The sequence below is a fragment of the Balaenoptera acutorostrata genome, chromosome 14 (assembly GCF_949987535.1).
Source record: "Balaenoptera acutorostrata chromosome 14, mBalAcu1.1, whole genome shotgun sequence".
In the NCBI taxonomy this organism is placed as follows: domain Eukaryota; kingdom Metazoa; phylum Chordata; class Mammalia; order Artiodactyla; family Balaenopteridae; genus Balaenoptera; species Balaenoptera acutorostrata.
Window position 1 is genome coordinate 35869074 of NC_080077.1, and position 19562 is coordinate 35888635.

The 19562-nt window shown below is 36.6% G+C and overlaps 1 protein-coding gene across 13 annotated transcripts in view; it reads left to right on the forward strand.

The window, feature by feature from the left end:
- ECHDC1 (ethylmalonyl-CoA decarboxylase 1) overlaps nucleotides 1-19562 on the forward strand; it is a 41751-nt gene that overhangs the window by 12556 nt on the left and 9633 nt on the right. For 12 of the 13 annotated variants that reach the window (XM_007190809.3, XM_028168681.2, XM_007190813.3 and 9 more), the window contains 4 exons: nucleotides 1725-1946; nucleotides 4502-4644; nucleotides 13312-13364; nucleotides 17538-17618. In XM_007190809.3, the coding sequence (XP_007190871.1) occupies nucleotides 1727-1946; nucleotides 4502-4644; nucleotides 13312-13364; nucleotides 17538-17618 (497 nt within the window). In that variant the 5' untranslated portion in view covers nucleotides 1725-1726. Of the gene's footprint in view, nucleotides 1-1724; nucleotides 1947-4501; nucleotides 4645-13311; nucleotides 13365-17537; nucleotides 17619-19562 lie in introns of those variants that run through there. The other variant, XM_057527676.1, reaches the window with a different exon arrangement.

Genomic DNA, 19562 nt, shown 5'->3' on the forward strand with positions numbered 1-19562 from the left:
AGGAAGTAGATTTTTGTTTGATTTAGGAGTACTTGGGCATAAGGTCTCAACTAGAGATGGAAATGTAGAATTGGTTATCTTATGAGTTTTAATAAAAACTGTAGGCAAATGAATAAAAGAATTCCAACAAATTAGTACTAAAAAGGCAAAAAAATGAGCAAGAAAACTTGAAGAGGCACTTTACAAAAGATGATATGCAAATAAGCATATGAAAATGGAGCTTGACTTCACTAGACATCATAGAAATGCAAAGTGATACCACAATGATATACCACTCTCTAGAATGCCTAAAATGGAAAGAAAGGGAAAAAAAAGACATTGACAAGTGATAACAAGGTTGTGGAACAACTGGAATGTTCACTAGCTGTGGATGTGAAAACTCTTAGGCAGTATCTTTTAAAGTGAAATAAATGAACAGATGTGATCATTATGACCAGTGGTGTACCCGGAAAATGGCTGTGTGTGTGGGTGGGGGGAGAGATTGATATGTAGAGTTTGCTAATACTCTCACCATGGTTAATTTCAAGCTACCCATGGTTTAAAAAGAAACTTGCAAAATTCTTCAGTGTTTAACAAGCAGTTTTAGCCAGCTGCTGCCTGACCCACTAATTCCATTTCTAGATATAGCCAGCAGAAATGCATACTTGTTGACCCAAAAGACAGATACTAAAATGTTCACAGCAGCTCTACTTGTAATGCCAAAAACCAGAAACAACCCAAATGACTATTTACATTAGAATAGATGAATTGTGGTAGATTCATATAATAAAATACGACAATGAAAAGAATGGACTATTTAGAATCTAATTACACATAATAATAGTAATGGGTGTCACAAACGTAGTTGAAACCAGACACAAAAGAATATTTACTATATTTTTCAATTTATATAAAGTTCAGTAGCAGGCAAGCTAATCTTGGGTATTAGAAATCAAGATAGATGTTATTTTTATTTGGAGTCATGTTCTGTTTCTTGATCTGAGTGCTATTTACTTGAATGTATTTACCTTGTGAAAATTCATTGAACTGTAACTTATGATTTGTATAATTTTCTGAATGTATTTTTTATGTGAACAAAAGTACTTACATAGGGCAAAAAAGCATTTGGGCAGATAGGAGATTACCCAGAGATGAGATATATAAAGTGAGAAGAGTGACAGAACTTTAGGGAACACAAAAACCACACACATACATTCCTATTTCTTTGCCCACTTTCCTCAGGACCCCTTCCAGCTTTTTCTATAAAGCATTACATAAGGTAAGGATAATGCTAAGAATAAATTTTCTGTTAGAGACTGGAACTGCTCTGTAGCATTTCTGCATAGAGATTGTTTCCAAGGGGACTTCTGGACTGAATTTATTCTTAGATTTAGAGTTCGAGGAAGAAGAACTGCTGTCATGGGGAAGACTCCCTGACGGCAGGAGATGGTGCTAACTACAGAGCAGCAACATTTTTCTAAATCCTCCTAGTGTGTTGGGTCTCAGTAAATGCCCTATAGCTAGTCATCATCTCCTGATGATATACTGAAATAATGTAACTTGTATCCTTTGGTTTGAGAAGCGGGGTGAAGGGAAGCAATCCTATACACTTCTCAGAGAGTGTTTTGAGAAGTAGGCAAGTCCTCCCAATAAAGAGAAAGGTCTCTCACTAAAGCCTATTAATGTATGATATTCTAAAAGTGTCTGTTTATCCGGACAACTGCATACTTATCTCTGTTTTCCAGAAATGGCAAGACGTGTTTTGACGACATCACCTATCCCTATGAAGACAAAATTGCTACATCAAATAGGATTGTCACTTTATAATACCTCTCATGGCTTCCATGAGGAAGAAGTGAAAAGAAAACTTGAACAGTTTCCCGGTGGATCTGTTGACCTTCAGAAGGAAGACAGTGGCATTGGCATTCTTACTCTGAACAATCCAAGTAAAATGAATGCCTTCTCAGGTATAGAGAGCTTTCTTTTGTTAGTTAAAACATGACACGAAATCTAACCTGCTATCCCATGCTTTTATCCTTAAATCTGTTGAACTTTCAAGAATTCTTGAAAGTCATGGTACTCTTTGTAGAACATGAGAAAACAAAACTATCACCTGAACCAGGAACATATTTTACTAACTGTGAATATTTTAATGTTTTTTAAAAATCCGTGAATATGGATGTTGGTAAAAAGGAAACCATCAAATTAATCTTGATTATTTTTTCCATTGAAATTTTAACTGCTTAATAACTTCATTTGTTTGTGTTCAGCTAATGTCACTGGGAGACAAAGGGAAGGATGTTTCAAAGATTTTAAAACCTAAAGAGAAAAGCCTAAAATGAAAAAAAAATTATTTAGCTTAAATTTTTTTTTCTATGAACTGAAATAAGACTGTCATTTTAACCATGTAGTTCCAATAATCACTGAAAACACTGCACTTGCCTACTTGTTGCCCCTTTTCTAACTCTGAGATACAGGTAAATACCTTCTATTTACTAGGCAGCACTCTTGGCATATAAGAATTTTATATTTAAGAGACCTCAAGGTCCAGGACCTGTGATAATTTGTAATTTTTTCCCAAGCTCAAATTCGAATTATTCTACCATGATGTTATACAAGAGCTCATGAGTTACCTTACTGACTACCCAGCACTCGTGTTTCCAGGTGATTTTGGCAATCTCTATTTGTTAGTTATATACTTCTTTGTAGGGGGAGCGAATTATATTTTATAGTAGCATTTGAAATATTGGGTTCAAAACTATCCCAATAAAGTTTCTTTTGTGTATATATAATCATACTTATAGACATAATTCAGTAGTCTGTAAACTTTGTAAATTATCAGTGGTGGGTCTTTAAACACAAGATGACTTTTCTTTACATTCAGCAGAATTCAGAGATGTCTCTATTAATGTTAACCAATAGAAGTATAATGCAGGACACAAGTGTCAGCTACATATGTAATTTAAAATTTTCTAGTAGCCATATTTTTAAAAAGGAAAAAGAAAGGTAAAATTAATTTCAATAACATTTTATTTAACCCAGTGTACTCAAAATATTTCAACAAATGACTGATACAAAAATTATTAATGAGGTATTTTCCTCTTTTTTTTTTTTCATACCAATTCTCTGAAATCTGGTATGTATTTTACATAACTGTTACCAAATTAGGTCTGGTTGCTTGCCACTCAAAAATCAATACTCAAGAGACAAATGTTGGTAGAAAAAGGAAAGTAGCTTTTAATCAGAATGCTGGCAATCTGGGGAGATGTTGAACTCAGTGTCCCCCAAAAACCACCTCTGAAGATTCTGCTCAGCCATGAAAGTTTTAAAGGGAAAAGGGGAAGTAATCTCAGTCGTTGAGATAAGGGGTCAGAATCGTCGCCATCCCCCACTGTGTGCAGGCTTGTTGACTTCTTGTGATTTTTCTTTAGATGCTATCTTGTTCACACAGATTTGTTCTCAAGATTTCTGAAGGGGAAGCTAGGGAAGAGATCTGGTCATCTCTTAATTACTTATTCTTCATTTCTGCTTCTTTGATCTACGGAAAGAGCCAACAGGTTAGGCAACGTATTGTGTGATCAAAAGATCTGAAAGTTGTGCTAGGGCCAGAGATGAGTAGAGGATGGGGGTGCCTGGCTTAAGGTTAGTGACAAGACAAAAGGGGCCTCCTGTAGAGAGCTCTTTCCTGCAAAGAGGCCTTTCCCGCCAAAAGCTGTTTACACTACTGCACATCTCAGTTTAGACTAGCCATGTTTCAAGTGCCCAATGACTACGTGTGGGTGGTGGCTACTTTACTGGACAGTGCAGCTGCATACCTTCAACTGGTTCCGAGAATGAAAGCCAATTTTTATATTAGCCTAGGAAAAATAAAATTAGAAAGGTAAGGCTGCTCTAGGGATTTAGACTAGATAAATACTTGTTTTAACTTACTACTGAATAGCTACAATTTATAATTTATATTAGTCAAATTTTTATTCAAACGGAAACAAATATTAATTTGATGCCTAATATTTAAAACTAATACAAGCAGAACTGCTTTGATTTGGATGATGGTGGTTGGGTTGGGTTGGGTTGGGTTGGGTTGTGAGATGATGAATGAGCCCAACACCACACAACTCTCAAGGCCCTTGTTTGAAAATGAGCCAACCAGATACTCTTTAAGGTCTGTTTCAACTCTTATGTTTATTTTACAAAGTCAAAAAGATTATTTTAACTACTGGTACAGATTTCTCATACTTAGGGCCAGCATTATTTTTTCTACCTAACCACATATTTATGTGACTTCTTAATTAAGGGAGAGAAAGAGGTCACTATCAAATTGTAAACTTTTAAAGCAGAGACTGTCATGCTTGCCTCTTTTGTATATACTCCTTAGTACCAACATGATAGGCATTTGATAGACATTCAGTAAATATTTGTAAAATTTGTGACCTAGGAGTCTTGTTTGACACCTTACAGTTTCTAAATTATTTCTATTTGTCCAATATTTTATGTGTTTTTGATTCCCCCTCCCCTCTGGCAGGTGTTATGATGCTACAACTTCTGGAAAAAGTGATTGAGTTGGAAAATTGGACAGAGGGGAAAGGTCTCATTGTCCGCGGAGCAAAAAATACTTTCTCCTCAGGATCTGATCTGAATGCTGTGAAAGAACTAGGAACTCCAGAGGCAAGTATTGTATGAATTATGCAATAGGTTCTACATGTTTGTCAGACATCTGGGCTAAGATATTTATATTCTACTTATATGGTTATTATCATGACAGCTTTTCTTTAATAGCTTTCCAAGGATCAGAGTTTTTGTTTTGCTTCTTAAATTAAAGATTAGCTTGTAATAGTGTGAAGTAATGGGGAATAAAATGAAGGACAGGAAGACTAGCAATAAAAAGTTCATTATTAAAGCCAGCAAGGATTTTAATTTTTTAAGTGGAAGTCCCTTAGCATCTCATGGTAAGGAGTTTTCCATGAGGTACCTAGCATAGCTTTGGCACATGGTAGACTTCAACAAATGCTAACAGTTAAAAAACTTGCTTTTGAATTATGATTACAGAAAAGGAATCCGAATCATCTCTCATTATCTGTCCTCCAAGCAACCTGTTTTTCTTGAATTCAGCCGTCCACTAACATCCCCTAGGCAGAAAAAAAAAAAAAGAGAGTGAGAGAGAGAGAGAGAGGGGAGAGAAAAAAAGGTATCTGTTGCCATTTAATTAAAGATGTGAGCTGTATGTAGGTAATAATGTTTTAATGTTATTGCACAACTCTCATACCACTCTATGTAGTATAATGATCTCTATTTGCATAATATATGAGGAAGGATCTCTCTTTTGGAAATTTTGATAGATTTGTATTTGAATGCTGGTTTTTTCTGGCTAAGTGATTGGGTAAATCACTTATTCTTTCTAAGTCTTATTTTCCTAATCTATAAATAAGAATTGTATATTTCACAGAGCTATTGTGAGGATTCAAGATAATATATATAAAGTGCCTACTAGCATGGTGTCTGAAAAAGGTAGCTATTATTTTTATTTCAAAGATCATCATCCATGATGATCCATAATTTGTAGCAGCACTAGCCTTAAATCTGTAATGCCTCTGAACGGTTAGAGTGAAACTGCAGAAATGCATCTCGGGGCGGGGGGCCTCCGAGGAGCTCTGGTTCTTTATGTCTCAGATCAGAAAGAATTCAGCAAGAGGCAAAGTGATAGATAAGAAATGATTTATTAGAATAGGATGCTTATAGGTTTACAAGCAGGCAGGCAGGAGGGTGCTGCCCTGAGAACTTAGTGGGCTACAGTTTTATAATCAAAGGAAAAGTGGGGAGGGGGAGAAGACCACCTTCTTCCTCATTCTTGAGTAGACATCACACTTCCAACATTGGTTCCTCCTCCATGTCGGGTGGGGGATTTTTCTTGTCCCTACATGGTCAAACTGGGGCTGTCATGGTGTAATGGAAATGAGCAAAAAGGTGGTAACATATACTAAAATATGGTAAATCATCTCAGCTTTCAGTATAATGTCACCTTTTCCTTATATTTTTATTTTCAGTGTGTGCAGAGAAGCATGTCCTAGAAATCATTAACTTACTGACCTCACTGGGCAGGATGTGGGTCTCATTCCACCATTATTTTATTGTTTTGGGGCATGTCTCATGCTTCTGTTGCATGATTTTGCTGCTAAGCAAGCCTGCTTGGTTTTGTGGTGAAGCAAACCTGCTTTCTTGAGTGATCATTAACTTACAGAGTCTCCCATACTTTGTCTTTACTTACAACCCCCTAGTGGGATTAACTATTTAATCACCTACTTTGTCCCTTTAATCTGTCCCTATCAAGAGCACTAAGCTGGGGATCTGAATATATGGATTCTTGCCCCAGCTTTACTGATAATTAACTATGTGACCTGCAAGTCATTTGATTATAATTTTTCATTTCTAGAATAATTGTATTGCTAAGCACTTTACTTTGTTCACAAAAGATACTATAAAGATATTGTAGAATGAGATAATAGATTACTGTGGGTCTGGTGTGTTGTCAGCGTTGGGCTGCACCCTCCAGGCCTGCAAGGCCTGTATTTGCCCAGCTTCAAGACCTAAGAAAGAGCCCGGAGTCAGTGACAGAGACATCAGTGGTTCAGTGGATAGGGGGAGCGTCTGAAGCAAGGTCCTGGAGCAACACCCCACCATCTGCAGCAGATGGCGGGTGGGACAGGGCGGACAATCTTCACTCCAAGGGCAAGGGGAGATTGGAGATTGCCAGTTTCAAGGGGAATTAACCTCAGGTTGGCTCATTGGTTACCAGGGAAACTAGCAGAAGGGCACACCCCTCACCACCCCTGTGTTAAGAACAGTCACTAGCTGGGGCCTGGGGCAGGTATGTAGGAAGGTCAGTCATGTGAGTAGGGTGTAGGTAAAAGCAGGCACTGGTGGAGCAGGGAATGTAGAGAGCCAGAGAACAGCCATCTTGAGTGGCTTGATCTTACCTTCAGATAGGAAAACACTCCTAAAAATGTGAAAGGTTATTTTGCTTTCTTCTAGTTAGAAGGTTGTTTCTGTCTAACTAGATCATGTGGCCAGGATTTTTTTCCCTATAAATGTAAAAACTAAAAGTGGAGACATGCTAATTGTTTCACATCTATATAGTCAGTCTGATGTAAATCATGTGGGAAAATATGTATCATTTTTATTCAGACTTCAGGTAAGAGATCACTAAATAAAGTTTATTCTTTCCAGTAAGGACATTCTCCAAGTAATCTGTCCTGAATGCCTGCAGTAGAGTAAGATTGACTTTTGATCAACAGCTGAGAACTCGGGTGGTGTGACCCCAATGCTTAAATAACACTGCCCGTGTTCATCCCTTGTAGTTATGCACATCTGCCAGTCTCATTAGAAAAAAAAATCTGGAATTGTGTTTCTGCTTTACAGTGTGTATGCTTCAAGCCCAGATTGGTATTTAAAATACCTTATTTTATTTAAAGCATTTTTTTGTGTAGATGGATCCTTTATTGTATTTTTATGAAACCTTCTTAGTCATAGTTATAGGAAATATATAGCATAGAAATAAACAATTTGAGTAAATTCTCTTTATGGATAATATTAAGAAAGACAGTAATGTTTATAAAGTGTGGTGTATTTGTCACATGATGATTTTTAAAATTAATAAGAACTGGAAACAGTTTACATAAAGTTCCTGTTAACTATTTCCATTTCTCATATAGAACATAGTCCTATATGCCTGAGAAGTAACTATAAATATGTGTAAAACTGAAATTTTCAATGGCCTTGGGACTTTTGAGGCTCATACATGTTTACAAATTGCAGCTGCACATATAAACGCATCTGTCCCTCACAGCTGAGAGATTCTGAGATGCTTAACATGACTTTAAGTATAAACAGCCTTCTCTCAACAAAGCTCTTCTTTATCTAATATACTTACTCTTTGTTGTTGCAAATGCGTCATTGCATCTGCTTATTTGGTGATTATTTGGTGAATTTGCTCTTCTGAGGATGATGAGATAAGTAGAATAGATGATTTTAGTAATTGGGTTACTTTCCCTTCTCATTATAAGATACATGAAAGTGATTATTAAATAGCTTTTTTAAAAAAGATAATTATGCTGATGTTTTTGCCACTGTATGTTTTCAGTTTTGAAAAATATTTTATTAATAAAAATTACCAAATATAAACAAAAGTAGATGTGTCCACTGAAAAAAAGTGCACGACCTAAAAGTTGAGAGTTATGTTTTTTTCGGCGGACATTCTTAGGACTTCAAGCCTGGAGACAGCATCTCAGATAACCCTGAGAAACTGCTCCGAGGAGGTGAGGGCGAACCAGGATATATAGGAGTATTTGCAACAAAGGGCAGGTAGTCGGAATGTCAAACGATTATTGTTAATTAAAGAAAACCAGATATCTCAAGTTAAGGAATTTACTGCTTTTCTGTGTATAGGGAGGTGCAAGAGTCTGGGATCACTGAAGTCATTCCTTTGATGTGCACTTCAGCTGTCTGGGGCCAGTGTCCTGTGTTTTCTCATCCTGAGTTTCCTTAATCTGCACTGTTGGGGTGGCTGCAGTCTGATGACTGCTAGATGGGGGGCATTCCTTGTTTCCATCCCGAGTTCCCTCAGGGCTCACCATCGGCGGTGGCTGCTGTGACTGATGGCTGTGACATCCTTTGTTTACTGATATGACAGGCAATATTTTTTTTCTCAGACTAATACGTTGAAACCCTCATGTACTCATAATAGTATCAACAGTCATCAACATTATATTTGCTTATCTATCACTCCAGTTTTTTTTTTCTTTATGTACCTGGTCTCCTAAGAGGTTGGTTTCATATTTGTACCCTTTGTTTAATGAGCAGGAACAGAGCTCTAATTGTTCCTGTTAGGCAGTTAATCCTTGGTTGAGAAGGTCCAGGCAGGGAGATGAATTAGCATAACACAAGCATTAGCCCTGAAAAGTTATGGGACAGAAAAAAAGAATAAAATAGGAAAAAATCTAGTGTAAGTATTAACCCATTTATAAGATTTGAATTGATGCTACCAATGTTCTGCAGACTAAAAGAAGTCTTTTTTCAGAGGGCAGAAGTAATCAAAATCCAATTAGAAGCTTCAAGATTTGGGGTAATAAAAACCTGCTTACTCTGCAGTGAATGGGTTTAATGCCTCAAGGAAAAGTCTGGCATTTTAGAAACCTTTATACTCTTAATCTAGCTCGAAGATAATATCCTCCTTTGTCCGCTGACCTCCCTTGTTACTTTTCTACCAATCTGTTGCCCCCTATTTCTCTGTTGCCTAAATTTCCACAGCGACCTCAAAGTTCTTGTCTAACTTCTTTGCTTTCGCTATGACTATTGTACAGTTCCATTGTAGCCTTATTAATTTGTAGACAAACTATTATAATTTTCTTGAAACCCTTCCATGTATTTTGAGGAAATTAATAAATTCATACAACAAGCACTTAGGGAAAAAAAAAGAGGCTCATTTATGGTTATGTTACTGTAAGGGGGACCCCTTCCAGGGCCCAAGAGTGGACTCTTGTCTAACACTCGGAATTGAATTGTCCAAGGAGACACCTGTACTGACAAAGCAAAAGATTTTACTAGGAAGGGGTGCCTGGGCGGAGAACAGCCGGGTATAAGGAACTCAGGAGAACTGCTCTGCCACGTGGCTTGCAGTCTCAGGTTTTATGGTAATGGAGTTAGCTTTCCAGGTTGTCTCTGGCTAATCATCTTGCTTGTGCCCATATTTGGTCCAATTCCTGGCAGCGCATACATCTCTCAGTCAAGATGGTTTCCAGCGTGAGGATTTCTGGGAGGTTGGCAGGACATATTATGGGCTGGCGTCTCCTCCCTCATTTTGGCCCCTCTTCCGGCTGGTGGTAGCTCATCAGTTCTGTGTTCCTTATCGGGACCTCCTGTTGTGAGATAATTCATTCAAGCAGTTATTATTCTGCCTGGCCAGGGCAGATGATTTCTGTCAGTGGTTCCCTAACAGTTCTCGGATAAGATATGTTTACAGGCTGGGCATTTTTCCACTCAGGATACATGTGGCTTAGAGTAAATATGATGTTGATAGTTCCCTTTGGAACTTAGGCTGGGCGTCGTGTGTCTCATCTTTGTTATTCTAGGAGGAGTGGAGGAGGAGGGTTGGGTCTCAGGGTATCATCCAGATAGGATGGAAGTATCCCCTTCTGCAGCAGCTCTCAAAACCTTTATTAAGTTTAAGTTCCGAGCTCCCAACTTTCATTCATCAGAGTAGGTCTAGATTTTCATTGGTTTCCTTTCTTTGAGTTTATTCTATCACAAGTCAGGGTTTCTCTGTCACTGGCTTATTTTCATCCTGTAGCCTAGGAAGAGGCCTGAACATTTAGTCATTGTTGGCTCAGTAGCTTTGGGAATAAATTTAATAAATTAAATATTTCTTCTCCCTAGGTCATGTTGGCTAGTGCAGTGTCATCTCTACTTTATGATACATTTAAAGCCAAAGCATACCTTATTATCTGATTGCTGTTACTGATATTAGTTATAACGATGATAGATAACATTCTTGTTCTAGTACTGTTATGTCAGGCACTGTTCTAAGCTCTTCCGTGTTATAACTTATTTATTACTAATTCCCCTAATGAGATATAGGTACTATTACTAGCACCATTTTACAGGTGAGGAGACTGAGGCACAGAGAGGTTAAGTATCTTGCCAAAATTCAAACTAGCTATTAAGTGGTAGAGCCCAGATTCAAACCTAGGCAGTTTAGCTCTTGAGTCTGTGTTGTTACCCATTATTCCATATTGCTTTTAAACATTTTTAGTGTGACTTTTATCTTTTGAATGAGAAGTATGATAGTACATAGGTTAATACCCACTTCACTTTCTTTTCTACCAATTCTAAATAATTCCATCAGTATTTTAAGTACTCTAAAATCTAGTAATAGAAAATAAGCCTATTAAAATTACTCTGTTGAGATAATTTAACAGGCTTTATAGGACAAATTTTTAATAGAATATAAACTATTCTAGTTTTAAACCTTCTAGCTCTTTGTGCTTGTGTTAATTTTCTCATCACTTTATTGTATAGACTGACCTTCCTGATAAAGGCTTTCAGTTAGGAAATTTGTATCATACTGGGTTTTACCATTCATTGACTGCCTTTGTTTTATGAATCAACATAGTTCTCCATCTCAAATTCATCTGAGTCAGTTAACTTCAGCAAGCACATACTATATGCAGAACATTGTACTACGAGCTTCTGAGGATAAAGAAGGCATTTTGTTAGTCTCAAAGACTTTATTATCTAGGCCTAGCAAATGCCATCTTCCCCTTCTCCTCTATAAAGCCTTCTCAACTACCCCAACGCAATTGAAATGAATTGTTTCTTAATTGCCACTGTTCTCAGCTTGTTCAAGCATTTCTTGAAATACTTAATATACTATACCTTGATGCATGTTGCATTTCTTTATTTCTCACAAGATCTTTGAGGACTGGGAACTGGGACCACATTCTACTGATTATGTTCCCTATCCTTCCTTTGTATAGATGATGTGACTGATAATAAATCCAAACACAGTGTATACAATCTGTAAATTCTGTAGTGTAGTTAGAAAAATAAAAATACTGCAGAAACACAAAGGAGAAAACTATAACTGGGATTTAGAAACTCTTGATGGAAAAATATTTGATCTGGGCATTCCTTGAAATAGGTAGAGAAAAGGACAGGCTGTTCCAAATAGTGGGAATGATGTGAGCAAAGACACAGGAACAACAGTAACTGTAAGGTGTTAAAAGAATGACAAATAGTTTGTTGTTGCAGAAGTTAAGATGCTTGGATGAGGGGTGCAGTAGTCGGATGAGGGGTGCAGTAGTCAATAAAGTTGGTAAAATAGTTTGGGATCAATCCTTCCCAAGGAATTTAGACTTCATTTTATTGGTGATATGAAATTATAATATCCTATAGGGAGGTTTTTCAGGCAGGATGCAAGATATATCACAGAGGAAAAAGAAATTAAATATAGAGAGACCAGTTAGAAAGCAAGGCTGTTGTCATAATCTAAGCATGAGTAACACAAGTCTGAACTAGTGTTGTGGCAGAGAAAATAGAAAAAGAAGGGATTTGCATTGGAAATATTTCAAAGGAAGGATTGAGGGGACATGCTTGTTAACTCACTGAGCATGGGAGAACTATGAAATGGAAGAGTTAAAGATAATACCAAAATTCTGAGCCTTTTGGACCAGAAAACCTTTCCTGTTAACTCAGAACTCACTCTGTGATCTTTTACAGAGTATCCAGGTACATTTTCATCTTTCCAACCATTCTTTAAGTCAAATAGAACAGGTTTTTAAAATTTTCATTGCTTCCTTATGGATGAGAAAACTGAAGTTCATAGTTAGGACTTGCTCAAGTTTATGTTGTTATTATGTGGCAACACTAGGATTAAAACCCAGCTTTTTCACAGCCCATTGGTTTTGCCATGCTGAATTTGAAGTATTAGCAGAATGTGAAATTTCTAGCAGGTTTTGGGACTCTACGTGAAAACAGTAGTTGAAGCAATGGGAATGGTTGAGACTTCCAAGCGAGAAATTGTAGATAAAGGAGAGAAAGAGAATCATGGATTGGATTTTTGGTAATAGCATTTAGCTGAATAAAAAGAGATAAAGAAGAAAACTGGAAAATAACAATCAAAGAAATAGGAAGAGGATCAGGAGTGGAAGATGTTGCTAGAAACTGAGAATGTCAAAGTGAAGAAACTGGTCAAAGCAAGATGCTATGTATATTATGGAGACACAGAGGAAGATGAGGATAAGGAAAAGCCATTTAATTTAACAAATAGGAGGTTGTTAGAAACCTTTGAGGAGAGTCTTTTGAGAGAAGGCTGAAGACCACATTATACTAGGTTGAAGAAAGTATATGAGGGAAAAAAGAAGAGGCAATGAGTTTACACTATTAGGAAGCTTGTTTTTTATGTTTACGTTCTTAGGGGATCAGAGTTTGGGATAATAGGTGGGTTTGTCTTATGCCTCTTCCCTCCAAATTACCCTGAGTAGAACTCTCCTCTTTTCTGGGGTATATATATGACTTAGGTGTGAGAGTTACTCTCTCTCTCACACCTAAGTCTTTACTGATAGCTCATGCAAAGCTGAGCTCAAGGAACCCTAGAAGATCAACACAATTAAATACTGCATCATTTGCATTTCAGACAGCTTCAAAGAGTTTTAAATGAAAACCTCATTTTAAAAAGTTTGGTATATTTTTGGCTTTATTACTTTCTAAATCCTGAAAGTGTTTTTTAATAATTTCTTATATAATACATTTGCATTGTATCTTTGTGTTTATTCTTATTTAAAGGATGGAATGGCCGTATGCATGTTCATGCAAAACACCTTAACAAGATTTATGAGGTAATGTATCTTTGTTTTTAAAATATAATTTCTAAAAAACCAAAAATAGCTCTTCATTCTATGCTTTGCAGTAGTTAAAAAATAGTCACTGATTTTCTAATCATATTTATTCTAATGATGAACTATTTGTGCCATCAAGGATTGTCATATAATTAAATGTTACTGAAGGACATACAAGTATGTCTCTTAAAAAATAAGAGACGAGAGATAAAAAGAATTAAAGACATAGCACTTTTCCCTAAAGAGCTAATATTTAGGTATAATCTGGCTATATTTAGGTATAGACACGGGAAAGTTAAATACTGATACTAGAGCAGAATAGACACTGGTCAAGAGATGACACATAAAGATTACCTAATATTCAAAATTAGTAGAATGTATAGTGAAGTGGTCTGTATCTGCAAGGAGATAGAAAAAGAGTTACCAATTGGAGAAGGCTTTTACAGATTCCTGAGGAAGATGGATTCACTTAGCACCTAGATGAGGAAGAAAAAGGAGAAAATTTTGGGCCTGTCATTTTGCTTTTGGGGTTACAAACTATGAAATGATCGGGCTGATTAGCTTTCTACTTCTATATTCTGAATGTAAACAATTTAAATATAATTAAAACTAAGGAAATTCATATTTATTTAGCATACTTGTTAATTGGACGTCACTGTATTTTTGGTACTCGTTGTATGTGAGTCTAGAAAGAAAAGTGGAATCAACATTACTATTTAAAATACCTTCTTCATTGTCTTAGCTCCTATTCACCTACTTCTCCCTATTACATTTGACTTTTTCTTAAATAAATCTTAAAACTTTTTTTTTTTTTTTTTAAATAATCCTTTTTAGGGACTTCCCTGGTCCCTAAAATGCAGAGGACGTGGGTTCGATCCCTGGTCAGGGAACTAAGATCCCATATGCTGCGGGGTAACTAAGCCCATGCGCCACAACTACTGAGCTTGCGCACCTCAACTAGAGAGCCTGCGTGCCACAAACTACAGAGCCCACGTGCTCTGGAGCCCGTGTGCCACAACTAGAGAGAGAAAAAAACCCATATGCCACAACTAGAGAGAAGCCCGTGCCCCGCCAGGAAGAGCCCGCACGCTGCAACGAAAGATCCTGCATGCCTCAGCGAAGATCGTGCGTGCCGCAACTAAGACCTGATGCAGCCAAAAAAAAAAAAAATCCTTTTATTTGCAAGCAGTGTGTGTTAAGAAATTTGCAATTACTTTAGACCTGCACCTTTTCATTTTGGTTAGACCTACAAAAAATTCTATACTTTCAGAACATTTTAAATTCACCTTTTAAATACACACTTTGCAAAGTGGGTCTTTGCAAACACAAAAGGTTAAGACTTATTTTTACTTCAGAACCATTCTTTTATATAGGATCAGTCTCTGGATCATTTCAGTGAGTAATGAAAACATTTTTGATAGGAACCTTCAATAACAGTTCTGGAACTCAGTCTTCTGTACCACAATTCTTCCTTTTGGATACAGCCTTAATTTTCCCATCCGTAATTTGATATCAATAAAAATGGACTAAGACAATATCACATTGAATTATTACCGATTGCCAGCTGCTGAAAAGTTCCAGGAGCTGTATACAGGCCCACCTCAGAGATATTGCAGGTTAGGTTCCAGACCACTGCAATAAAGCGATATTGAAATAAAGCAAGTCACAAGAATTTTTTGGTTTCCCAGTGCATATAAAAGTTATGTTTACACTCTACCATAGTCTATTAAGTATGTGATAGCATTATGTCTAAAAAAAATGTACATACCTTAATTTAAAAATACTTTATTGCTAAAAAATGCTAACCATCATCTGAGCCTTCAGTGAATCGTAATCTTTTTGCTGGTGGACAGTCTTGTCTCAGTGTTGATGGCGGCTGACTGATCAGGGTGGTGGCTGCTGAGGGCTAGGATGGCTGTGGCGGTTTCTTAAAATAAGACACCAGTGAGGTTTCCTGCATCAGTTGACTCTTCCTTTCATGAATGATTTCTCTGTAACATACAGTGCTGTTTGATAGCATTTTACCCACAGAGGAACTTCTTTCAAAATTGGAGTCAGTCCTCTCAAACCCTGCCACTGCTTTATCAAATAAGTTTATTTAATATTTTAAATCCTTTGTTGTCATTTCAACAGTCTTTACAACATCTTCACCAGGGTAGATTCCATCTCAAGAAACCACCTTCTTTGCTCATCCATGAGAAGTAACTCCTCATCTGTTAAAGTTTATCATGAGATTGCAGCAACTCAGTCACATTTTCAGGCTTCAGTTCTAGTTCTCTTGCTGTTTCCACCACATCTGCAGTTACTTCCTCCACAGATGTCTTAAATCCCTCAAAGTCTTCCAAGAGATTTGGAAACAACTTCTTCAAACTCACGTTAGTGTTGATATTTTGACCTCTTCCCATAAATCGCAAATGTTCTTAATGGCATCTAGAGTGGTGAATCCTTTCCAGAAGGTTTTCAAGTGACTTTGCCCAGATCCATCAGAGGAATCACTATCTATGGCAGCTATAGCCTTATGAAATGTATTTCTTAAATAATGAGACTTGAAAGTCAAAATTACTACTTGATCCACAGGCTGCAGAATGGATGTTGTGTTAGCAGGCATGAAAACAGCATTAATTTCATTGTACACTTTCATCAGAGCTCCTGGGTGACCAGGTGCATTGTCAGTGGGCAGTGATAGTTTGTTTTTTTGGTTTTTATAAATTTATTTATTTTATTTATTTATTTTTGGCTGCTTTGGGTCTTCGTTGTTGTGTGTGGGCTTTCTCTAGTTGCAGTGAGCAGGGCCTACTCTTTGTTGTGGTGCGCTGTCTTCTCATTGCAGTGGCTTCTCTTGTTGCGGAGCACGAGCTCTAGGTGCGCGGGCTTCAGTAGTTGTGGCACGCGGGCTCAGTAGTTGTGGCTTGCAGGCTCTAGAGCGCAGGCTCAGTAGTTGTGGCACACGGGCTTAGTTGCTGTGCGGCATGTGGGATCTTCCCGGATCAGGGCTTGAACCCATGTCCCCTGCATTGGCAGGTGTGTTCTTAACCACTACACCACCAGGGAAGCCCTGGGCAGTAATAGTTTGAAAGGAATCTTTTTTTTCTGAGCAGTAAATCAGCAGTGGGCTTAAAATATTCAGTAAAACATGTTGTAAACAGATGTGCTGTCACCCAGGCTTTGTTGTTCCATTTATAGAGCACAGAGTAGATTGAGCATAATTCTTAAAAGCCCTAAGATTTTCAGAATGGTAAATAAGCATTAGCTTCAACTAGTAGTAACCAGCTGCATTAGCCCCTGATGAGAGAGTCAGCCTGTCCTTTGAAACTTTGAAGCCAGGCATTGACTTCTCTCTAGCCATAAATGTCCTAGATGGCATCTTCTTCTAATATAAGGTTGTTTTGTCTACATTGAAAATCTGTTGTTTGGTGTAGCCACCTTCATGAATTGTCTTAGATCTTCTGGATAACTCGCTGCAGCTTCTGTATCAGCACTTGCTGTTTTATCTGGCACATTTATGTTACGGAAATGGCTTCTTTCCTGAATTCTCATGAACCAACCTCTGCTAGCATCACACTTTTCTTCTGTATCTGCCTCACCTCTCTCAGTCTTCATAGAATTGAACAGAGTGAGGACCTTGCTCTGGATTAGGCTTTGGCTTAAGGAAATGTGGCTGATTTGGCCTTCTATCTAGACCAATAAAACTTTCTTCCTATCAGCAGTAAGGTTGTTTTGCTTTCTTATCATTCATATATTCACTGGAGTAGCCCTTTTAATTTCCTTCAGGAACTTTTCCTTTGTATTCACAACTTGGCTAACTGTTAGCCAAAGCCTAATCCAGCGCAATAAAGCAAAGCACAATGAAATGAGGTGTGCCTGCATTATACAAAAACATCCATTTATTTGGAAGAAAGTTGATATGTCTATAGTTTAAAAATATATAATGATTTGGGGAGGTATTTTGATAAGCTTACATAGCATTTAGTATGAATTATTATATCTTCATTATTATACTGTTTTGCTCATGATACATTGGCTAGTAGTTCTATACTTTGAGGTGTGATTATTTTTATAAACATAGTTCAGTAATTTTGTTTCTATTGCATCTTAAGTTTTAAAAGTATTTGTAAATTAATATCAAAATTAAAAATATTCACATCCATTTTTCCTTTTTCCTTCAATATACAGACTTCCTTTAATAAGTGTTGCACTAGTTCAAGGTCGGGCACTGGGTGGAGGAGCGGAAGTTACTACAGCCTGTGATTTCAGGTAGGGTAAAAACTGTGTTACTCCTTGCACAGGCATAATTAACATATGCTCAAATTCATTGTTTGCCTGAATATCAATATTTTATTTATTCTTAAACAGGATAATCAGTTAGTGAATATTTTCTTTTTGCCAATCATTAAAGTAGATAATTTTAGTCAGTCTAGTATAACTCCATAATTACTTCATTACTATGCATTTCAAAAAGTTAACAAAAGGATCTGAATAAATCAAATCCATATTAGCAAAGTCCCTGGGGAAGGAAACCAAGAAAATATATGAAACTTTAAGATTCCCAAGAATTATACAAGAAAAGTAAAGAACTAAAAAAACCCAGAGAAATAAAGAAAAGAGAAGGGAGAAAGAGACTGCTTAAGTCTTCCTCTTACGAATAACAAGAGGTTTTCTGAGAACTATTTCCTGTCTTTACTGTGATTTGTAGTAACTTTGTGGAGCTTTGGGGCTGATTAGGGAATTTAATTAGAGAAAGTTACTTGGGACCAATTAACCATTCAGTCCCTAGAATTCGTTTTAGTATTGGCTAGCTGTGCTTCATAGGAATGACACAATTGTGATAAGGCCTTCTATAGTTTGGTTTTGTGTGTATAAAACATAAATGTTCAGTTTAATGACTTGCTACAAAATAGGAACCTATGTAACCATATTATAGGTCAAGAATTGAAACATTACCGGCATTCCTGAACCCCCATACATGCACCTTCTAAGTCATAGACCCTTCATTTCCATCTATAGGAAACTATTACCCTGTATTTTATGATAATTACTTTCTTACTTTCCTGTATAGTTTTATAAGTTAACTATTCTATAACCAATATATTCTATTTTTTTTTCTGTTTGAACTTCATATAAATGGAATCATATACTAATGGAAATACTATGAGGAAAGATTCAGTAAGCTAATTCATGCAAAGTAGTAACATTTTATTGATATATTAATTTTTCTTTTTTAAATTTATGACAGGTTTCAATTTATAAGTTGAAATATATCACTTTGTATTCACATAAATCGGGATTTTAAAATAGTTTTGGTGTATAAGACAATTTACAAAGATCCCAGTCTCTTTGAACACTAGTACTAACTGGGGAGGATTCTTGTGTACACAACGAAAAATGGCCATTTCACATGACAGTGACCTCTGCTGTCATCAGTGCAGATTGCATTAGGAAGCTACATTTCATTCTTTGAGGAGGAAGCAGTTATTGGCTTCATGGACAATATGAGACTAAATACAAATGCTCTGTGTGTGAAAGGATTAAATGCTTTCTCACTTTACCCTGAAACACAGGTACTTGTGGAATATATAATTTAAATATATAATGATATAATATAGATAAGATATAAAGTATATATTTAAGTATAATTTAATATATTTAAAGAATCCTAAGGTATATGTGAGTATACATTATTACACTTAAAAATTCTCTACATTAAAAAAAAAAAATTCTCTGCATAAAAGTAAGTGCAAGTTAAAACTTTATAGATGTACTCTGGAGAAAGTGTGCCCTCTAACACAGAGTCTGGTGTTCATCTTTTAAGCATTTATTAGACTTTTGCATCATCCTTTATATTCATTCCTGACCTGTGTTTGGGTGCAGTTAGGGTTTAGGCCAAAAGGCAAAATCACAGAAAAAAATAGAAATTATTTAGTCCTTTAATACTGCTAATTTACCTTGCTATGTTATTCTCTAAATGAAGTGTCATGTGTTCCTAGAGCCTCATGAAATATTTAGTTGTTTTGATTATGAGTTATCTGAGGGTACTGCCCTCATCAGATATATTCAGTAACATAACCAGATACAGTCACTTTTCCAATGAAGACATACTCATTTGTGGACCAACTACTTGGGCATATACAGACCCTCATATTAAATTGCATTCAGTAGAGTCATTCATTAAACATAGTTTAGCACCATGGCTAGCTAGGC